General features: G+C 56.9%; 1 protein-coding gene across 2 annotated transcripts; it reads left to right on the forward strand.

Moving 5' to 3' along the window:
* The first annotated feature begins 31 nt into the window (after positions 1 to 31).
* Positions 32 to 17,417, forward strand: LIF (LIF interleukin 6 family cytokine). Of its 2 annotated transcripts, none has more exons than XM_078435613.2 (4): positions 32 to 744; positions 10,946 to 11,065; positions 12,852 to 13,030; positions 13,743 to 17,417. In XM_078435613.2, the coding sequence occupies exons 2-4, from the start codon at positions 11,047 to 11,049 to the stop codon at positions 14,151 to 14,153; spliced, it is 609 nt and encodes a 202-aa protein (XP_078291739.1). In that variant the 5' UTR covers positions 32 to 744; positions 10,946 to 11,046; the 3' UTR covers positions 14,154 to 17,417. The 2 variants fall into 2 exon arrangements, with proteins under 2 accessions (XP_078291739.1, XP_060468726.1); XM_060612743.3 differs by lacking the exon at positions 32 to 744 and adding an exon at positions 4,153 to 8,702.
* The last annotated feature ends 3,999 nt before the right edge of the window (positions 17,418 to 21,416 follow it).

A 21,416-nucleotide genomic window follows, 5' to 3' on the forward strand; every position in this document is an offset into this window, starting at 1 on the left:
GGGAGGGGCGAAGGTCTCCCAGGGAGGTGGGTTGGGCAGGTGGGGCCCTGGAGCCTGTGGAGGAGGGCCAACCAGACGGGCCAGGTGACTCTGGGGTTCTGAGGTGGGTGTCCGGAAAGCGTGTGGTGGCTTGGGGGGGGGGGCACTGTGTCCAGGGGGACAGCTGCGGCCCTGTGACTCTTCTGGGGACAGGGACAAGGGGCATGGCCCTGGTGCACACGGCTTGTGGCAGGTCTGAGTCAAAACACCTAAGGCCGACCCCGGCCGGTCATGCGGAGGGCTGCTCAGTCATCGCCTTATGCTGGCCTGGGTCACCCAGGCAGGCTGGGTGCGGCCCAGTCAGTTGTGACTCAGGTCCCAGCGGCCTTGCCACGCAGCATTGGGTAGGGGCATTGGGCACAGGGTCGCCCCCTCCCCAGCCCCAGCCGCAGCCCCACTTTTCCCCCTTGGCCACCCTGAAGATCCTGCCCCTGTTAGGCACAGTCTGGCCAGGGGCCTGGGGTTCTCTGCCCCTGTTGCACCCAGCCCTTCAGCCAGGGGGTGGGGTGGAAGTGGGGGGAGCCTCAGGGCCACGCGGCACTTGACGGGAAGTCAAGTGGGGGGCAGTGTGAGGAGCTGTCTCCAGAGAAGATTCAGCAAGAGAGGGAAGCAGAGGAGGCCTGGCCCTGAAGTCGATGGTGTCCCATTGAAGACCTGGAAAACACCTGTGAGACTCCAGAGGGTCCTGCGCAAGAACAGACCACGGTAGGCTTCCCTCACAGGGCAGGGCTGGGACCGGGGGAGGGGGGGGGTGGGGGTGGTTAGATGCCAGCACCCAAATCTATCCTCAGCACCAGCAAATCCTCCAGTGTTTGGGGGGGGGGGGGTACCTGGTGTCCCGCACAGTTCTCCGAGCCTCAGTCTTCCCAGCTGTGTAACAGGCGTGGGAAGACATTCCCTGCCCATCTCACCAAAGATGTTGAGGTAAAGTGGATAGATCGGATGCTAGATTCGAAAGTGTTATGGGTCACTAAAGGTTAAAGATCACGGAAGAGTGGAGGAGAGACAACTGGATGGGGAGGCCAGAATCCTGGTTTTATGTGATCCCAGAGGGTCACCTCTCTTCAGGGTATTGATTCCTGGATTCCCAAGGGACCCTCAAGTTCCCTTTACCCCAAAGAAGTAGAGGGTTCTGAGGCCATGGCAGTCTGGTTTTTCCTCAGATGGAGATGTGGCAGGCAGAGGGTCCCTGTCTCTTTAGAAGGGGCTGTGGTGGGTCATGGGGTGGATCCTGCCTGCCTATGTGTTGGGGAGAAGGGCAAAGCGAAGTCCCTCACTGGAGGCTCTGGGGTGTGTCAGTCAAGGTCACGGCTCCTACACTTTTGACCTTGTCAAGCACAGGGCTCGACCACTCTGCTTTGTTCACTCTGTAAGATGGGCCTAATTGTGGAAGCACCAGCTTGGTGAGGAAAAAGGAAAAACACAACTGAAGTCTGTGCAGAGCTCTGCACCAGAGGAGAGGGCACCTTGGCACAAATAACCTGAGAAGGGGCTGGACCCCAATCTTGCCATCAGCAGTTCCTGACTGTGGAGAAGCTTCCGGGATGGCGGGGACATTGTCCCCAGAGCCTGTCCTACGTGAACTAGGTGGTTCTGGGGCCCGAGGTGGGTGGGAAGGGGCGGTGGTGTCCCCAACTCCCTCCTTCCAGATCTCCAGCTGGATCCAGGCCCTCCGCCCCACCCCAGCCCACTGAGTGTGGTCATTGGCGCCCCCTTGCGGCCGGTACTCGGGGCTCTCCTCTTCTCTTCCCCACGTAGGTGCTGGGCCAGGCCAAGGTTCGCCCAGGACCCACAAGCGTGTGTCCTCTTCCCCAGTCTTGGCCAAGGGCCTCTGCTTACCCTCCATTCGGTGCCTCAGGCATCTCCGCCCACTTCCTCAATCCCCCCTCCCAATTACCGCCCTGCCCAGCCCTGGGGGAGGCACCGGAGCGAGAAACGCCATCCCGGGGCTTTGCCAAGGCGGCTGCTGCTGACTGGGCAGTGGGGGGCGCTGCAGCCCGCGGCTTGGAGCGGACCTAAGTGGCTGGGCGGAGGAGAACGCAGGGCTCCGAGTCAGGGACCTAGCTCTCAACCTTGCAGGGCCCAGCTTTCCAGGGCACCTGGAAGACTTTCTCTGTCCTCCACCACCAGACCCCAAAGTCCACATCTTGAAAAGCCGTTTCTGGATCCTTTGAGACTGATGGCCTTCTCTAGAACTGTTTTACAGCTGAGGAAGCTGAGACTCCAAGAAGCTTCCTTCTGGAATTCTCACAACCGAAGGGGACTAAAACTCAGGGTTCCCAACTCTGTCTGAGAGTCCAAGAGAGGCAAACCACACACATGCTGTTGGGGGATGTGCCACTAATTTGCTATGTGGCCTGTGGTCTTGGAAGAGTGACTTCCCTTCTCTGGGTCCCACCTGTGGAAATTTAACAGCTAGTTTAGTATCTATAACTTAGGCCCACCTTCCAGAGGGTGTTGCTACCCTCACCGGTTGACGATGTTCCGTCCCATTTTGTAGATGTTGGAGGTCTGAGAGATGAGGGCCCCTGTCTGAGGGCCACAGGTCTTAAGTGTCAAAGCTATGACTGGACCTGAGGTCTGGCCAGTTGCTGAGCCCACCTAGTTCTCCCCCACCCCTCGGTCTCATCTTCCCAAACTTTTCCCTTTACAAGTGGGGACACCGAGGCCAAGAGAGGCCATGATGGTCTCTAAGTTCCCTCCTCCTCCTCAGACCTCTTGGGAGAAGTGGGCTTTCAGAAGAGAGTCTAAGGATGGGGAACTATAGGCCACCATCCTCCTTCTGTGAGGGTCCCCTGCTGGCCACCTGCTGGCCGGAGTGCACGTGGAAGCTCCTGGCTGCGGAGGGGCTGGCAGGGATACTGGCTCTCCCAACTGCCCACTCTGATCCCAGGGCAGGCCTGGTCCCACCCAGAAAGGGAGGAAACGGAAACAGGGTCCTGGGGTGGGGCTGGGGTGGAAGGGGCCCTGCTGGGCAGGAGATCAGAGCAGGATTGTGTCATGGAGTCCTGTGGCTGATAAGCAGCTGAGTGACCGGCCCAAGCAGAAGGAGGGGCTCCCTCGAGACGACACATCCCAGGGACCCCCATGGCCCCTGTGGCCAGTGGGCCCTGCCCGGCTTGCGGGCCACACCTGCCATCCTGGGTCCTGTTGTGGGGAGGCTGTGGGGGTGTGGGGGAGAACCGGCTCCATCACACTCTGTGTGGCCTTGGGCAAACATTCAGCTCTCTGAGCCTCAGTTTCCATATCTGTGAAACAGGATTAAAATGCCTCCTTTGGAGGTGCCGACTAGGACTGAAGTTAATAGGGGGCTTTAGGAAGCACTTTGTAATGCTTGCTTTGGGGGATGTTAATTGAGACAGAGGCCCACGGTGGCCTTTGGGGTTTGAAGTGTGCCAGCCATGTGCCCCAGAAAGGGTGGGAAGCAGGGCTGGAGTGGCCCACAGGTGCAGGGTTTGTGGGAGACAGGCATCATATCCAGATTGCCTGAGGGAGGCAGGGGGAGGCCTGGCCTTCTCCTTGCTCCCCAGGAGCTGCTCCCCTACCTGGTCCTGTCCCTCCCCTGACTTCAGGGAACTCATCTTTTCTTCTCTTCCCAGGGAAGAGAATGGTCCAACCCTGACTGGGCCTCGTTCCCTCCATCATCCCCACCCACTGGGAGGGGGCCACTCTGCTCTTTCCATCTTATCACCTCCCACCCACCGTCCTCAGAACATTTCCTCAATCCCTGCAGGCACTGAGGGACAGTTTGGAGAGAGGGCCTGACTGCCTCCCTGACATCATCTCTGGGGTCGGGTTGGGTGGCTCCAGTGAGCTTGACTCGGGAGGGAGCCTGGGCCCCACCTCTGGCTGGCCAGTTTCAGGCTGAATGGGTCCACAGGGCTGCTTCCTGTTCTGTTTATTGCCTCTGAGTTCAGGAAATCATTGAGTGAAACATCCTCCTCCCCCCACCCTCCCCCACCCCCCCCCACCCCTGGCCCTATGATTATTTAATAGGAGCCGAGCTGTGGTCTCTCTCTTTTGGAAAATCCAGTGGGAGAAGGAAGCTGTCAGCTCTACTCTGACATCAGCTTTGTCCCTGTGCCAAGAGTCAGGGTGGCCAGGGCAGGGGGGGCCTGGGGCAGGGTGGGGAGGAAACCAGCTGCTGGTGGCCCCCGTGACGTGAGGCTGCCACACGGTTCCCAGGGGCGGGAGCTGGAGGGTGAGGGGTAGGGATTTTGGAGACACACTCAGGACACACACACACATACACACACACACACATGGTCATGCCTCCCCGCTTGTGACAGAGACCCCCTGCCACGCACAGACTCACACAGACACAAGGTCAGATGCATACGTGTACAGGATTCACGCACACAGTCACTTACACATCCACACAGTTACACAGAGGACTCACAAGGTCAGCTGGAGATGTGCATGCTTCAGCTCTCTCCCACAAGCAAACAGACCAGCACAGGCACACGCATGCACATTTATAGGGTCAGACATGGCTGAACACAGATGTGCAGACACACAAAGGCCCTTGCTACACTCACGTTGGAGAGCCCATTCAGACCCAGACAGACAGACCCATGGGATGCCCGGCAGGCACTCCCAGACACGGATTTAGCCTCTGGGTTGTAGGCTACCCTGCTCCAGCCACCGCCTTTGGTGAGGATGAAGGGCTCCTGTGGATGAGTGAGGAAAGGCCCATGACTGTCCTCACCCCACCCAGGTGGGGCAGGTTGGGGTGGGGAGCTGGGGGTCTGAGGCTACGGAAGGGAGTGGACAGTGGGAGGTTGGGGACCAGGAGGGCCTTTGTCCCACACAAGGTGATGACAGGCCTCCACCCCACACCAGGAGCACCCGCCCCACCCCGCCCCGCCCCACCTGCAGCGCTTCCCGTCCATTCCTGAGCTGGAAGGGATGGCGGATGACATAGAAGTCATGAGTCCCATGCTGCCAACCGCTGAGCGACCTTGAGCAAGTCACTCCTCAGCCCCTCAGGGCCTGGCTTTCATCATCGATACCAGTGGCTTACAAACGTTGTTGACCGCGACCCACAGTTACAAACACATTGCACCTTGCAACCAGAAGATGATGCGCACGCTGACACATACAGAAAACGGGGAAAAAAAGTTTTGTGGAACGGTGCTTGCCCTCGCTCAGGGCGATGCCCGGTGATTTTGCCATTCCATTTCCGTTTTGAAAGCGCTGCGGCAAGCCTTCCAAATTGAATCCATGGGCTGCTAAGAGGCCACTGAAACCTATAGCATGATAGAAAGTATTGCTCTCGACATGTTCCTGCTACAGTCTCGAGCTAGTTGCAGACTCAGGGAGAGCCCGGAGGAGGGCAAAGTGTTTACAGAGGGTATGCTGAAGAATGAAGAGAGAGGTGAGCAACCCATTCTAAAGATGGAGATGCTGAGGGCAGACCCCGGAGTGGAACCAGACTTCCTGCAACAACATGGGCCTTGGAGGCAGGCTCCTGACCCTGCTGGTGATGGGATCAGGGCTCTGTGGGCTGCTGCTTCCCTTGCAACTTTTATCAGAATTGAAGAAAAAATGCAGTCACTCTGATTCACCTCCAGGGGGGTGATTCCTGACGCAGAACCAGTCGGGAAATGTCCGGATGATGATGGGGGCAGTTGGAAGCAGGCCAGGATGGCTTCGGGCCTGTGCTTGGCCCTGAGGGGTATAGTTGGTCCCTGCCAGAGATGTGATGGGGTGAGGGTGAGAAAGAGCAGACTATATGCCCAGAGCCTGGGCCTCAAGAGTCCTAACAACAGCTGGGCTCTCTAGAATGCTGAGGTGGGAAGTATTACTTATTCCCCTGCTGAGGTTCTGGAAAGCTGCCTGTCCCCCCAGGACCCATGCCATGCTCTGTGTACTGACCCAGGGGCCCTCTCTGGCCTAACTCTCTGACCCAAACCCCTGACTCAAGCTGGGGTTTGAGCCCCTCCTGTGACCACTCAGATCTCTGGTTAGAATGACCGTCACGTGTTAGGCACTTTATCTGTGTTTCCCACTTAACATCCTCACGACAGCATTATAGGATTCCCTACTTCCAGAGGGAAAATCACGGCTCAGAGAAAGGAAGCCGGTTGCCCCAGGTCACACAGCTGGTAGGTGGTGTGGGTAGGATTTGAACCCAGGTTCGCCTGGCTCTAAGCCACACCTTTACCCATGGGCACCACCACCAGCGTAGTCCTGGCTGTCCCGAGCTTGACTTGCAAGACGGAGCCCTGGGCCACAGGAAAGTCCACAAGGGCATGTGGATGGTTTCGTGGTACTGCGGGCTGCCGGCTGGGGCCACAGGTGTAGCTACACTTTCACTTCTCAAGTGTTGAATAATGAGGTGCTTTTCCCTTTTTGGACAGGACACCCAACTTCCAGCGCTGTGCCAGGAATTCCTGAGCTGCTCCTGTCTACTCTGGCTGCCCCTCACTTGCCCTAGTCCTGGACCACAGCCTCTGACCCCCACCTTCCTCCCCGGGGCCCATCTGACTCCCCTGAGCTCATTTCCCAAATGGGAACATCAAGGCACGGGGCTGGGCAAAGCTGGTGGCTAAGAGCAGCTGCTGGTTGGTTTTTCAGAGAACTGAGATCTTAGCTGGGCACAGGGGAGGGGATGGTGAAGGAAGGAGGGGGCTGGCCTGGGCAGTGGGGGTTGCCCGGAGCACTGTTTCTGGGTCACTGGTCTTGGGGAATTCCCCGATGCCCAGAGAGCTGCTTACCTGGTGAGTAACCGCTACTGGCTGCCCACACAGGATGCCTGACTGTGAGGGTACCTCCCAGCCACCCCCCTGCCGATGGCCACTGCCACACTGCCCTCTCCCCTGAGTGCCCCGAGGCCCAGGAAAGAGACAGACAGACAGGCAGGGGGCTGGCCCCCGCCCCCGCATCCCCCCCTGGGGCTCCGCAGGGGGCGGCTGGTGATTCAAGCCCCTCTGAGCTGAGCTATGTCTCCTTCCTTCTCAGATGGGGCCTGGGGGTGAATCAGTTCCTGGGGGCGGTGAGCCCGGGGTCAGCTGCTGTCCTCAGCTCAGGCCTGGGGTGGGGGTGGTCAGGGGCCAGGAGGGGACAAGGGGGGAGTGAGCGGACTGCCATGCCATCCCCCCCCATGTAAGCTGTCTGATCTCCCCGGGGTGTCCCTCAAGGGTCTGTAAGGGTGTCCTGCCTCCATTATCCTCTCAGCTTTTCTCCCTCAGCCCTGGAGTGTGCCCATTTTCCTCATTTGTAAAATGGGGACAAAACCCCCTACCTCATGGGTGAGGTAAGGATCCTCACCTGGTAGGAATCAATGCTGACGTATAGAGGGCTTGCTGGGTGCCCAGAACTGTGCTGAGCCCTGACACCTCACGGCGAACCCACAGTGTAGGTACCATTATTCCCATTTTATTGATGGAGAAACTGAGGCCCCAGGGTGCTCACTTCTCCAAAGTCACCCAGCTCATAACTGGCAAAGCCAAACCTCCAACCTGGCTCTGACTGAGGCCAAAGTCCACGCTTCAAACCACGAAGCTCCACAACGTCTCTCCACGAGACATTTGGCACAGAGAGCTTTTGGAAATTGTGAAATGCATTTAAAAGCTACTTAGCATCTATTCTGGTGTAACCCTAAGCCAGATGCTGTCAAGAGTACAAATGAGTACCAGACCCCATCCAAGCCCTCGAAGAGCAAGGAATAAGACTTGTCTCCACTTGAAAGGAGAGCAGGCAGGATGAGGCAGACTCGAGCCGGTCTGGGCCGTGTGCAGGGGAGACATCCTGGAAGAAGTGGCCTATGTGTTCCTCATCAACCTTTGCTTTCCTCAGAGTGGGAGGTGCTTCTGGCATCACCGTGGCCTGCAAGCCAGAGACCTGGGTTCCAGACCCTGCTGTATTGTCTCTGCATGGCCCTGGGCAAGTGCCTTGACTTCTCCAAGCCTCAGTTTCCCCATCTGAAAAATAAAACACTTGTGACTTTCTAGGAGAGGCTTATGGATGGAGGGTAAGAATCAGCAGAAAAGGAGGCCTGGATGGCCACATGCAGCAGACTGTGTTGGACAGAAAGAGACCTGAGGGGCCCAGGGAAGGTAGACACATGGGCTTACTTCCTGGAGAGGAGATGAGCAAGTGGCTGGCACAGCCACCTGCAGACAGCACCCTGGGGCCTTGACCTGGCAGTGCCCTGCCCAGGCGGAGAAGGGGTCCCATGTGGACCCTTCCTGTCCCCCTCACTCTGAGGCAGGTCAAATCCCCAGCAGGCCAGGGTGCAGGAGCAGGACAGGCTGGGGATGAAGTCACAGCTGGAAGGGGCTGAGCTGGGGCTGCCACTCCAGGGTGGGGCCTGGGGTCACGACCCTGGGAGCATGCAGCCAAGAAGGGAGGATGCCTTCCGTGAGGAAGCCGAGGGGAAAACACACACACACACACACACACACACACACACAGTGTAGAGAGGGAGGGAAGAAAACAAACTCCAGGAGACCAAAGCTGGCCTGGAGCGCGGTCTGGGCGGCCGATTCCTGGGGACCGAGGCCACGTTGCAGGCAGCTCACAGCCTGGCGGCTCCAAGACCCTGCCCAAGCTTCCCCCCAGAGGCCGGTGCAGGTGGTGCCTGGACATGGACAGGAAAGGGAGGCTGGGCCTGGGGTGCCAAGGGGCCCACAGCTCTTGGGGAGCATGGACCAAGTCAGGTACCGTGAGAGGGGAAACTGAGGCATGGGAAGGGAGCCGGTTGGGGAGGGAGTTAAATATCTTCTAGACTCTGCCCCCACTTCCTGTTTCCTGTGGGGTGGGGCTGAGATTACATGGTGACTGGGGGTGGATTGTCGGGCTGGCGCGGGACCTGGGGAGCCAGAAGACAGTACGAGGACCCGGACACTCAGAAGGATGCAGGGAAGAGACAGGGGCAGGAGAGTGGCAGCACAGGGTCGCAGCCTCTAGGAAAATCAGGGCACCTAGTGAGAGTCTCAGGTAGGGGAACAAGGGGATCCATAGATGGGGCCACGGTGGGGCCTTGGTCAAATGGATTTGGGGTCCACATCAGAAGCACCAGGCTGAGTCAGGTGACAGGGGTCCAGGAGATGTGGCTTTAGGACTGGAGGCTGATGCAGTGTTCATGTTGATGTGCTCTGTGTTCATGTCAGGCCCTCATGCGGGAGAGTAGAGGAGTGCCGTTGGGGTCGTCCGAGCTAGGCTGGGGTAGGTGGGCCTCCTGGGGGCCTATGCCCACCCCACAGTAGGTGCATGGGAGGAGCAAGTGCCAGGTGGGGTCTTCTATGGCCCTCCAAGGAAGAGACCAGGGGGAAGGTAGGGAAGAGGAAGGAGAGCCAGTCTGGACTCTACCAGCCTCCTTCCTGCTGGGAAGTGCCAGCTGGGATGGGCAGTTTTATCACCCCACATCCCAGGCCCTGCTGGGAGAGCATGAGGGAAGTGAGCCTGGAGAGGGCAGGGTGTGTGTGGGGGCAGGGGGACCGACTGCAGCAGGCACGAGGGCTCGTCCTGGCATGATGAGGGAGGAACGCGTGGCTGGGCAGGTCCGGGATGTGGCAAGAGGCAGGAGCTGGGGGCATGCATGGGGGATGGGTGAGGGGGTGAGTACAGGGTGTTGGGGGTCAGGGAAAAGCTGTGCGTCTCCCTGGTCTTGGAAAACCAACTCTCCCACGTTGTTTTCTGGTTGGGGTCAGGCCGGCCCTAGGGGAATGAGACATCTCCTGGGACAAAGGGTGCCCCTGACAACTTGGGGGGACAGTGTGGTGCCAGATATGTGTTCTCTGGCCAGCATTCACTCATATCATTTTTTGGAAATGCTTTTTGCAGGGAGCTGTCCATGTGCTCATTTTACCCTGGTCCCCACCATTCCTTCCTGCCTCTCCTCACTCATTTACAAATCTAACTGGCCATGATAGACACCAGAATTTGTGACCCTGCCTTACAGACACCTTAGAGGCACCTTTTGAGGGCCACCATTATTCTCTGAGGCTGAGCCCCAAGGGGCTTCCAAGGCAGGTTTTGAGGGGCAAGCTATTTCTCTCGTCCCCGGCCAGCCCTCAGCATCCTGAGGAAGAAACCTGGGTCTCTGCTTCAGGTGTCCCTCCAGAATGGAAACACTGGACCACCTTCCCCTGAAGGGCAAGCTGGGGTTGCAGAGTTTAGGTAAACCCCGGACACACAACACCTTCCCAGAAGTTTCTCAGGCTGTCCCCAAGGAACTACTAAGTCACAGCAACCTCTCCCCTCCCCATCTTCCCAGCCCCTGCCCAGCCTCACAGGCACCTGCGGTCAGCAATGCAGGCTTGCTGATGGTGGTCAGGAGGTCCTACCCTGTGGAAATCTGGGCAACCTGTTGCCTTTGGAGCCCCATTTTGCCCAGTGGCAATGGGCAGGTTGGAGGAGGCTACCTCTGAGGTGCCCACGTTCAGTTCTGCTTTATTACTGTCTAAAGTCCAAGCAGGGCCCCAGCCCCTCTTCCTGGAGCCTCCTTCTCAGCCAAGCCCCAGCCTGCCTCCTCCCCACTGCCCCCAAAATCCCTTGATCAGGGGGCCACAGGTGCCAGCCTCCATCTGCTTGCCTATGGTCAAGCCACCTCCCCAAACCCAGGTGAGTCAGGGCTGTCTGGAGCACCTACAGCCACGGGGACCCCGATGACTCGGCCTGGGAACCCTCCTTGCCCTCTCCAACTTCAAACAACTCCTAGGGCGAGCCATTCAGGAAAACCACAGGCTGTTTTGTAGAAGAGTTCATTATCATTATAATTTTATCAATCAAATTCTTAGAAGAGGGAAAAAGTCTGCTCTCTCCACCCTCCCCCTTCACTCCCCCCCCCCTCAACTCTCACTTTCTTCCATTCATAATTTCCTATGATGCACCTCAAACAACTTCCTGGACGGGGATCCCTGCTAAATATAGCTGTTTCTCTCTCTGTCTTACAACACAGGCTCCAGTATATAAATCAGGCAAATTCCCCGTTGAGCATGAATCTCTGAAAACTGCCGGCATCTAAGGTCTCCTCCAAGGCCCTCTGGAGTCCAGCCCATAATGAAGGTCTTGGCGGCAGGTAAATCCACCCGCCCCGCACCGGCTTCCGCGCCCCACTGCCGGTGCTGCGGCAGCTTGGGGCACTTGGCGATCGCGAACGGGACACCCACCCGCCTCAGACACACGGGCTCGGGGCACCCGTGCAACCGGCCTGGGCTGCCGGAGGCGCTGGGTGGCGGCCGGGAGCGAGCGCAGACACATGGTCCCGGCACCGCGCGCCCAGCCTGCCCGGGGGCCAGCAGGTTGGCGGGCAACGGAGGGGGCTGCCGAAGCCTTCCTCCTGCTCCTCCTCCACCTCCTCCGCTTCCTCCTCCTCCTCCTCCTCCTCCTTGTTCCTGCCACTCTCCCTTGCTGCTCTTCCCGCTCCGCTTTCTCCCGATTCACCCTCCCTCTTTCTTTCTTTCTGTCTTTCCGCTTTCTCTTTTCCAACCGCGTCCCGGGCTGCTCCCAGGGAGGGGCACCGGCCGCCGAGCAGCTTGCAAACTCCGGCAGGGACGGAAGCAGGTGCCGCCTCCATCTGCTAGTGCCTGGAAAGCTGTGGTCTTTGCTAGGTGAGCCGGGGGTGTGGGGGGCCCCCGACCATCCCGGGGGCCTCAGAGCTGCCTGGGGATGTTGGGAGGAACAGGGGACCCAGGAGAAGTGAACTTGAGGCTGCCACTGTCCCAGCAGGGGAGATCCCTGAGGCGCTCCAGCACCCCCCTTCACCCCAGCCTCACCGGTTCTCCAGCCTCACTGGTCTGCAGACCCCCAGCTCCTGCTGGTGGGCCACCAGGAGAAGCCCCTCGGAAGGGACCTGAGAGTAAATAGGGGAAGCAGGCGCCTTGGGAGGGAGGGGCGACCCAGGACAGGCCCGGACAGCTCCCAGCTCTCCTGTCACCTTTCACTTTCCTTCCTCCTCCGCCAACCTGGCTGCCTGTGACCTTTTCCCTTTTCTCTTTTCTGGTTGCACCATTTCCTTTGCCTCCCTAAGGCTCTGAGGGCCTGTGGGACCCCAGGATTTTCCTTGTCCTAACCCAGGGCCTGGGACAAGAGGGGATGGCATGGAGTCAGGAGCTGTGCAGAGCAGGTGCCGGGGTTGTGGGGGGGGGGGGGGGGACAAGAAATTCTGAATGATGATTCGGGGTTGGAGAGGGGGCAGAATTGCAGAATTGGGGTGGGGTTGAAGGTCCTAGATAGGCGAGTGGCCACATTTGGAGAAGGAAAGCTATAGAAGAGATGGGGGAGGGTGGCAGGCAAAATTAGGGGACAAATGACCCTGGAAGTCAGAATCAAATGACAGGTTTAAAGGATAGAAGAGTGTCAACAGAAAATCCACCCCCTCCCCCACCAGGGTCCCAAGGGGTCCCCATCTGGGAGACGTGGCCCGCAGTGGGTCAGTGAGCATGAAACAATGTGCAGGAATCTGGACCATCCTTCGAGGTGGGAAGATAGGGGCCTCTCTTTTTCTTGAGACTCGCTGGGCCTGGGGCATGGTCCCTTCCACCCAGAGGGGCAGGAGGCCTCAGGGGAAAGGGCTGGGTGGTTGGTGTCACCCTGAACCCAGCTCCCCGCTGGTGGGAACAGCTCGTGTCCTCTCAGGCAAGAGAAGGGAAAACTGGGAAAGTGGAGGGAAGCAGAGCTAGAGAGAGAGAGACATAGAAACAGATGCAGTGACCTCATGAAAACCAGAAGCAACCAGGGGAAGATAGAGCCGGAGGGGGAGCCAGGGCACTGGTGTCCCTGGGGAGATGAGGCGCATCTTCTGCCATGAGCCCCCTTGCCCGCCCCCTACCCCCTGCTCATGGCTCCTTCCTGCCTATTCCCAGGAGTCGTGCCCCTGCTGCTGGTTCTGCACTGGAAACATGGGGCGGGGAGCCCCCTTCCTATCACCCCTGTCAACGCCACCTGTGCCACACGCCACCCATGTCACAGCAACCTCATGAACCAGATCAGGAACCAACTGGCGCAGCTCAATGGCAGTGCCAATGCCCTCTTTATTCTCTATGTAAGTCCCCCTTCCAGGTCCTGAGAGAGGAGGGAGGGAGGGGGGAGGGACGCTGCACTGACCTGGGCTGTCGGGGCTGGTCAGGGAAGAGAGCTTTTGGAGCTGGAAGGAGAGAATGGGGAAAGGGCTTGGTTCAACCACATGTGGACTCCCACAGCTTCTGAGCCCCCCACCCCTCCCTCAACCCAGGCTCTGAGACTGGAAGCCACTTTCCCAAGGTGCCCAGTTCATCCTGGGCAGAGCCGGGGGAGAAGGGAGAGGTCGGGCACTGATGGTCTAGGGACTCCTCCCCCACATGGAGCAGAAGGCCGATGAGAGACAGAGAGGAAGTAGGGGGGCCAGAGAGATGCTTTTGGGAAAGTGGGCTGCGGGTGTCTGGAGGCGCAAAGCCGCCGAGGAAGAAGAGGAGGACGGTGGGTTGAAAGAGCAAGTGTGCGTGGTGTGCCCACAAGAAGTGGGACGTGGTGTTTCCCTTCAGTCCCCTGATGCTCTTGCTGCTGGTGTGGCCCTTGATTCTTTACCAAGTGTGTTCACACCACGATTATTCTGGGCTCTCATAACAATCCCAAGATGCCTACGGGGCAAGTAGTCAGCTCTCTGTGCCAGAGGTGGGAAACTGAGACCCAAGAGCTCACCCAGAGGCTTGGTGGCCAGGCTGAAATACGCGTCCCTGACCCCCACATCACCTCCCCTCTCCCTCTCTGCTCCTCAGTACACGGCCCAGGGGGAGCCGTTCCCCAACAACCTGGACAAACTGTGCGGCCCCAACGTGACGGACTTCCCGCCATTCCATGCCAACGGCACAGAGAAGACCCGGTTAGTGGAGCTGTACCGCATCATCGCTTACCTTGGTGCCTCCCTGGGCAACATCACCCGGGACCAGAAGGTCCTCAATCCCAATGCCCTCAGCCTCCACAGCAAGCTGAACGCCACTGCAGACATCATGCGGGGCCTCCTCAGCAACGTGCTCTGCCGCCTGTGTAACAAGTATCATGTGGCCCACGTGGACGTGGCCTATGGCCCTGACACCTCAGGCAAGGACGTCTTTCAGAAGAAGAAGCTGGGCTGTCAGCTCCTGGGGAAGTATAAACAGGTCATTGCTGTGGTGGCCCAGGCCTTCTAGACAGGAGGTCTTGAAGCATGCAGTGAGTGACCTGAGATCTTAGGCTCAGGCAGCTCTCAAACTGTGCCCAGGGCCCAGAGCATCACCAGACCCAAGTGGGGACTGCTGGCAGACCCCGAGGGGTTTCTGGCCAGTCCATTCCCCTCTAGGTGGGCTGTGATGAAGCCGAGCAGAATCAAAACACCCAAAGGCAGGGCCTATCTACAGCGCCAATTAGAAGAAGGCACCCCTTCCTCTGGGAGACTGCAGCCAGGCACTAGGGTGTCGGGCTGGTCAGGGGATTATGGGCTGGACCTCTGTCCCCACTTGTCCCCTTGGCCAGGGACTTTGTGAGAAAACTGTACAAGTTGTCCATGGTGACCCTGACCATGGGGCAAGACAGCAGGGGTCAGGGGACTCTCCCAGCCCCGCAGAATGACTGCCATTGGTGCCTTTGCTGCCCCTTAATGTAGGTTTTGGAAGGTTTGACTGGGCTTGGGCAGGCCAGAGGAACTGGGGTCCTGAGGACTCCTTGGCCCCTACAAGTATAGCGAGAGGAAGTTAGAGAAGGGAGTTCTGGTTTGAGATGCTCCTTCTCTTGAGCATGATTGGAGAGCTCAGGCCTAGGGACTGGACTATGAGGCAGAAAGTTCCAGAATGAGCTCGCTGGCATTCAGGCTCCTAGGGAGGCAGAGAGGCCACCTTCGGGCCTGGGAAGGAAGAGAGGTCCGGAAAGCTTTGACAAGCTCTCCCTCTTGCCCGCAGGCTTTCCTGAAGCCTGGGATGGCCAGGGTCTGGTGGCTGGACCTGGAGGTAGGGTTTGTGGAGGTGGGCAGGTGGCAAAGTCAGCTGAGGAGGTTCTGAGGGGACCCAGATTCTTCCTTCTGGGCAATGGTCTATAAGGGATGGGAAGGACTAGGTAGTTAAGAGTGGCAGCTCACATCTGGGACCCAGGGAGGCCCTGTGAGGTCACACAAAGGTACTTGAGGGGGCCCAGAGGTCATCTCTGGTTCCTAGGGCAAGGGAACAGCAAAACCTGAGGTCAGGGTCTCAGAGAAGCCTGAGAGCCAAGAGTGCTGTGTGTCTGACCCAGCATGATTGTCTATTTATTATGATGTCCTATTTATATTAACTTATTGGTGCTTTAAATGGCAAAGTTAATTCCCCTTTCCCTGCTTCCTACCCAACAGAAATAATATGATGGCTCCTATAGGAGCCAGGGCCAGGCCTTAGCAGGGACTGGTCCAGAAGTCAAGGATGTTACAAGTGGAATAAGCCTTACGGGTGAAGCTCAGAGGAGGGTCAGGATCTGAGAAAACTGGTCAGCCTTGGTGGGGGAGGGGAGCAGGGGACCCAGCTCCATACCCCATCCCAAATGTGACTTGCTCTGGGGGTATCAGGGTCCTGGCTGTAAGGCAGGCCGGGCCAGTTTGTGGAGTGGCCAGGGGCCTTCCACAGGGCTGCCATGTTGGTTGGCTCCAGGGGGCTCATTCAACACTGTGTTTTCTGGCACCTCCTGGAATTGTGATCGGGGCAACATTCGTCGTTGAAATGGTGCTCCTAGAGCACTGGGTAAGGCATTCCTGGTGGCCTGCTCTGCTGCTCTTTCCTTGTCTCCAAGCTGCCTCTAAGCCAGCAGTTGAGGGGCTCTGGAACATCCACATGCAGTGCCCAGCATGCTTGCACACAGTGGGGAAGCTCCTTCTCGGGTGGCCCAAACACCCACAAAGGACGAGAGGGCCTGGCTGGACCTTGGGAAGCTGGGGTGGTGCAGGGAGGAGCTCCCTGCTCCAGAGAGGAGAACAGGGAGGCCCTGGGCCGAGGACCAGGAAGCTGTGGTCCCTGCTGCCCCACCTCCCCCCACGCCCCCACCCATGTCTGGGCTCCCAGGCAGGGAATCCGATCCTTTCCTTTGTGCTGGGGCCAGGCTAGTGGAGAAACGCCCTCCAGTCTGGGAGCAAGGGAGGGGGTGCAGAGCTGGGGCAGCTGCTAAAAGCAGCATTCTGGCTTCTTCTCAAACCCTAAGCTGGTGGCGGTCCTAGTGGTTCAGCCAATGTGATTATGGTACTTTGCACTCACTTTGCACCTCTCTGTCTTCTCTGAGCACTTTACCCATGCACACCAGGTGGCAGGTGGTGAGGCAGCAGGCGGGTCCTGACTCCTGGGGCAGGGGGCAAGGCAGGGGTGCAGAGTTGGGAGTTGTCCGTCCCATTGGCAAGGCTATTTTGTGGCGGGTGGCAGAGGAGACCACGAACCTCTTTCTGAGGCTGTCTTCATCTGGGTCACACTCACCCTCATCCAGTGTCTGAGCCTGCTGCCCTCCCTGCTCTTTGGTGAACACGGCTCAGAAGGCTTGGGGCCAGCTGAGTCCTTAATCATCCCATCACCTTGAGTACACCGACTCCCAGTGCTGAGCCCACCTGGGCAGCCTCTGAGGCCCAGGGACCAAGGGGACCTCCTTCCCTGAGCCCAACACGGACCCTCTGCCTCCCTCTTCCTGCCTCTGCCCTTCCTGCCCCTATTTCCTGCCCTGCCCCTCAGCCCCCATCCTCAGCTCTCTTTCTAGAACCAATCCAGAAGACCACTTTGCACAGCATCCTGGAATTATGGAGCTTCTGTGTGGAAAAAGCTTTGCAGGGCAGGAAGCTGCCCTTTTCCTCGTTTTTCATCTGCTGGTGTGGACCCACACCTGCATCCTGGGTCAAGAGGAGAAGGGAGAGGCTGTCAGCAGAGGAGGGGGTAGGACAGTCATTTTGTAATTTATGGACAAAGGAATATTGGGGACTTTATTTATTTAAAAACATTTTAAACAAAAAGAGCACCGCTGGTTTATTTGTCTCTCCTCTTCCTCTCCTTGCCCCTCTTTGGGGACTCCCCCAACTCCTTCCTCCTGAAGCAATCCCACCCCACCTTGCTGACTTTCCAGAATAGACACAGCATGTGGGGTTGGAGGCTGGAATCAAGTGAGAATTTCCCTTCAGATGGTACAGAGGTCCTTTTAGATCACCCCCACCCCCCCACCTCGATTCCAGTACCTGGACATCTCTCCCATTCGCACTGCTGGCTCCGTTTGTCCCTCCGTGTTTCCCTCCTTCCTTTCTACTGGACAGGACTTGGCCTTGCGGGACAAATTCCTCTTTGATGAATGTACCCTGTGGGAATGTTTCATACTGACAGATTATTTTTATTTATTCAATGTCATATTTAAAATATTTATTTTTTATACTGAAGGAATACTTTTTTTTTTTTAAGAAAAAAGAGAAATTAATAAAGAATCTGCTCTTGGCAAGCTCTCCAGACTGTATTGATGTGGGAAGATGGGGCTGGAGGGGCCGAGACTGTCTCTCCACCCAAGTGAGTGGAGTTCTGCTCGACAAAGGGCAGGTGGTTGGGAAGAGGGGGGCACTTCCACCGGGCAAGGGTGCTGGCATGGGTGCATGGGGGTGGTGGGCAGAACAGGCACAGGTGGAACAAGGTGGGTGGGTTCCAGACCCTGAAGTGTTGCCCAGAAAGGCCCCAGCCCTCTCACTGTAGCCCCATGAGTCTCTAAGAGCCATTTAACAGAGGGAGAAACTGAGGCTCAGACAGATAAAGCCACTTGCCAGGGGTCCTATTGGCAGAGTGTTTAGCACCACCCCTGAGCTCCAAATCTCATGCTCTTTCTGCTACATGGAACTTCAGGGATCTAGAAAATTCCAGCTGCTGTCCTCAAGGAATGGCCCAGTGACCGTCCAAGGGGAGCTAAAGGGCGTAGGCATGAATGACTTTGGAGCAGGAAATCTAAGTAAGGGTCCTGTCCAGAATTGTGCAGGATGCTGGGGCTGGGACGGGGGTTTTCTGTCCGGCTCTTCTAGGCCTAAGCAGCCCTCCCATAATGAACGCTGCTGTCCTGTCCCTCTGTCTGTTTCACATGTGGGGACCTCCTTCCACTGCAACCTTCTTCCTAGCCTCCTGGAACTCCTTCCTTGGGGAATAAGGGAGGTTGGGACCAGATAGCCATAGACATAGAGGCTCTGGGGTTTGGGTCTTGGGGCTCCCCCAGCTGAGATTCATTTGAGGATCCGGGCAGTTTTTCTGAGAGTCACCTGCTTGCTCTTTCATGAGCGTTTATAAGCGTCAGGTCCTGTGTTGGGTTCCAAAGGTGAATAGGATACAGTCCAGGCCTTCTTGAAGCTCAAGGGCCAGTGGGGACAATGACTGAGCACATCCGGGAGGATGTGAGTGATGAAAGAGGCACATAGAAGGTGCCAGAGGCCAAGGTGGAGAGAGCACTCACTGCACTGGGTGTCAGCAGGGGGCTCAGTCGGTGGTCCTCCCTGCTGTCTGTGCAATGAAGGGCCTTGACCCACGACACTGGGCTACGTTGGCCTCACCTGAGAGCTGATCAGGAATGCAGAATCTTGCTTCCACCCCCACCCCAGACCTGCTGAATAGGAATCTGCCTTTTAACAAGATCCCAGGGGATTTGTGTGGCTATCCAAGTCTGAGAAAGGCCACCTTGCAGTCCTTCCTTTTCTCACTCCTCCTGAGTCTATGAAGATGCCAAGTGTAAATCGTCAAGGGCGGCACAGGCAGTGGCTCGGGAGGGGGAGTCTGCCTGGTCCCTGGGGCCTGACCCACAGCTATTTGGGTCTCTTCCTCCCCAAGTCCAGCCGGTGACGGCCCCTCCCAGCGGGCTGGATCCCATGGTCAGGCTACTCCCCAGCAGCACTGCCCTCCTTCCCCTTCTCTCCTGGGAGACAAGGTTGTAGCTTTTCAAAAGAAATCTTTACTAGGAAACAAGAGGAAAACAAAACAAGCACCGAGGCACAGAAATGAGGGAAGTACAGGGATGTCACATCCTGTCTGCTGTGCTGTGGGGCCAGCCAGGTGCCTGGGCCCCTAGGTATTTCCCTCACCTCTGAGGCAGGGGAGTTCGGAACTCTGGGTCCCTGAGGAGAGGACAGGTGTTCTGTGCTTTGCCCTGCCCTGGCCAGACAGAACAAAGGACTGTTGATTGGTTATTGGATTACTGTCCCAATAAGAGGTGAAAACAATCAGTTGGTGGGAGGAAGGGAGGCCTTTGTTCGGCCTGGAAAGCCCTGCCCTTGAGGCCTGGGTCCTCAGCGGCTCTGCCACGTGCAGTCCTGTGACCCTCCCGGGTGAGCTCAGCTCTCTTATCAGTGAAACTGCAAGAGGAATCGGTGATGAATGCTGTTCTGTCTGCTTCGAAGGGCTGCCAAAGGGATCCCATGAGCAGGGAGATGGAAACACTGTGGGAATCAGGACCGGCTAGGTGGAGTTGGAGGAAGCAGAATGAATTAGGCACAGGCGCTCTCTCTGAAGGGGAAGGGGTCCTTTCCCCCATGAATGCAGAAGGCAGAATCTGACAGCTCGGAGGCCAGGCGGCCAGAGGCCGGGCTGATGGGAAAGGAGGCAAGCCAAGTGGACAACCTTCCAGCTGATGGGTCCTCTGACGGTGGCCTAAGCCCCAGGCTTGGAGGAGACCGGCACACAGGGGCCTCTGACCCCAGGGATGCACTGGAGCCAGGGGCAGCCCAGATACCCAGCTGAGCCTTCTTCCATCCTGGCTTTCAGGGGGTCAACAGAACAGGGGAACTCCCATCCCAACAGGACGATCACCAACAGCTATCCCCCTGGACACACCAGCTCACAGGCTCCATGATGGTCCTACAGTTTACAGTTTACAAAGTGTTTTCTTACTCGTCACTACATCTTCCCAACCATTTTGAAGGTGGGACTACATTACTGTTTCCGTTTTCTAGATAAGGAAACAGAAGCCCCAGAACACTAAAGGACTACCCTGACATCACTTAGCTTATGAGAGATGCTCTTCGTGTTTGCTCATCTTTTTTTTTTTTAACATTTTTTAAACATTTATTTATTTTTGAGAGAGAAAGAGCATGTGTGAGGTGGAGGAGGGGCAGAGAGAGGTAGATAGAAGATCCAGAGCAGGCTCCACGCTGACAGCAGAGAGCCTGACGCAGGGCTCCAACTCCCGAACCGCGAGATCATGACCAGAGCAAGTCGAACGCTCAACCTACTGAGCTGCTCAGGCGCCCCACGAGTTTGCTCATCTTTATTTTCATCATCTGTACGCTCACCTGGTCAAGACCAGTAAGGGCCTTTATGTGCCAGGCTTCACACCCAAGGACCTCAAGAATTAGTGATAGAAGAAAAATAATTTCTGGGTCACCTCTGCCCTAAATTTAGACAATGCAGTAGGAGAATTCACTTATCGTGCTAAACTACCATATTTTTAGCAATACAATTAATGTTGAAATGGAACCACGATGTATTTATTTATTTATAGTCCTCTTTGTCCTAAACAGCATGCAAAGCAGCTTACAACATAAGGCACCTAATGAAAACATTGATAAAATGGATCAAGAGAATCAGCATCAGAGAATATAAAAGCAGAGTGAGAAAACTAAGATCACAGAAAGAAAAATAAGTGTTTCAGATCACAAGGGGCCACATAATTACCCTGATTGAGCTTCAAAGTTGGCTCTGAGATTCCTGGCAGCTAAAGGAAAAAGGGAAATGTAGTCTGTTGTGCAATTCTCTAAGTCAGAAAGGAGGAGGCTTTCTTGAGGCTCAGGGAAAACAGAGCCTATCCTGGGACTGGTTCTAAAGGTGATTTCTCCCTTGAGACCCATGGGGGGTGGTAATAGTCGTATGATGGGTCTTGCAGTGAGTGGATTCCCAGGGGTTGTTTCTGTAGTGGTCTTGGCAAAACCTGATGTCCGGCATCCAATGCAGCCCAAAGAAGAGAATTCTACAAGAGCCTAGGATGACACAGGTGCAAACTGGGGCTTTGGCCCAACCCAAGAGTGGGCTTCTGAGTCCTGAGGGTGCAGCAGGGGCTGACTGTGCCTCAGAAGATTCCTCTGTCCCTAGGATTTTGAAGAACGTTTTTTACTGATGTACAATATTCCTACAAAATGGACTTCAGATGACTTCCTCCCTCCTGGAGGATTCTGTGAGCCTGGAGTTATGCCAGGTGGTCCATGAGGGGAGGGGTAAGGAGGATGGTACCATGACAAAGGCAGGGATTTGGACCTTGAGTCTCTGCCCCTGCCTTGCTCCAAGGCCACTTGGATCCTCTGGGGCTGAGAAGAAAGTCTTTTGCTGGCCACTGGCTACAGTGTCCAGTACACTTCCCACGCCCCCTCCTGCCTGAAGCAGAGCCCAGCTTGAATCTGTCCCTTTGACTTGGGGGAAGCACCGCCCTGCTTTGGCCTCACTAGAAGAGCCAAATATTTCAATTATGAGGACGTGGTC

The sequence above is a fragment of the Panthera onca genome, chromosome D3 (genome assembly GCF_046562875.1).
Source record: "Panthera onca isolate mPanOnc1 chromosome D3, mPanOnc1 haplotype 2, whole genome shotgun sequence".
Lineage (NCBI taxonomy): Eukaryota > Metazoa > Chordata > Mammalia > Carnivora > Felidae > Panthera > Panthera onca.

What these genes read in the sequence shown, in the direction of transcription:
- LIF (XM_078435613.2), top strand. An exon ending in ATGCCCTCTTTATTCTCTAT is followed by an intron (nt 13,031 to 13,742) that starts GTAAGTCCCCCT and finishes TCTGCTCCTCAG; the next exon opens with TACACGGCCCAGGGGGAGCC.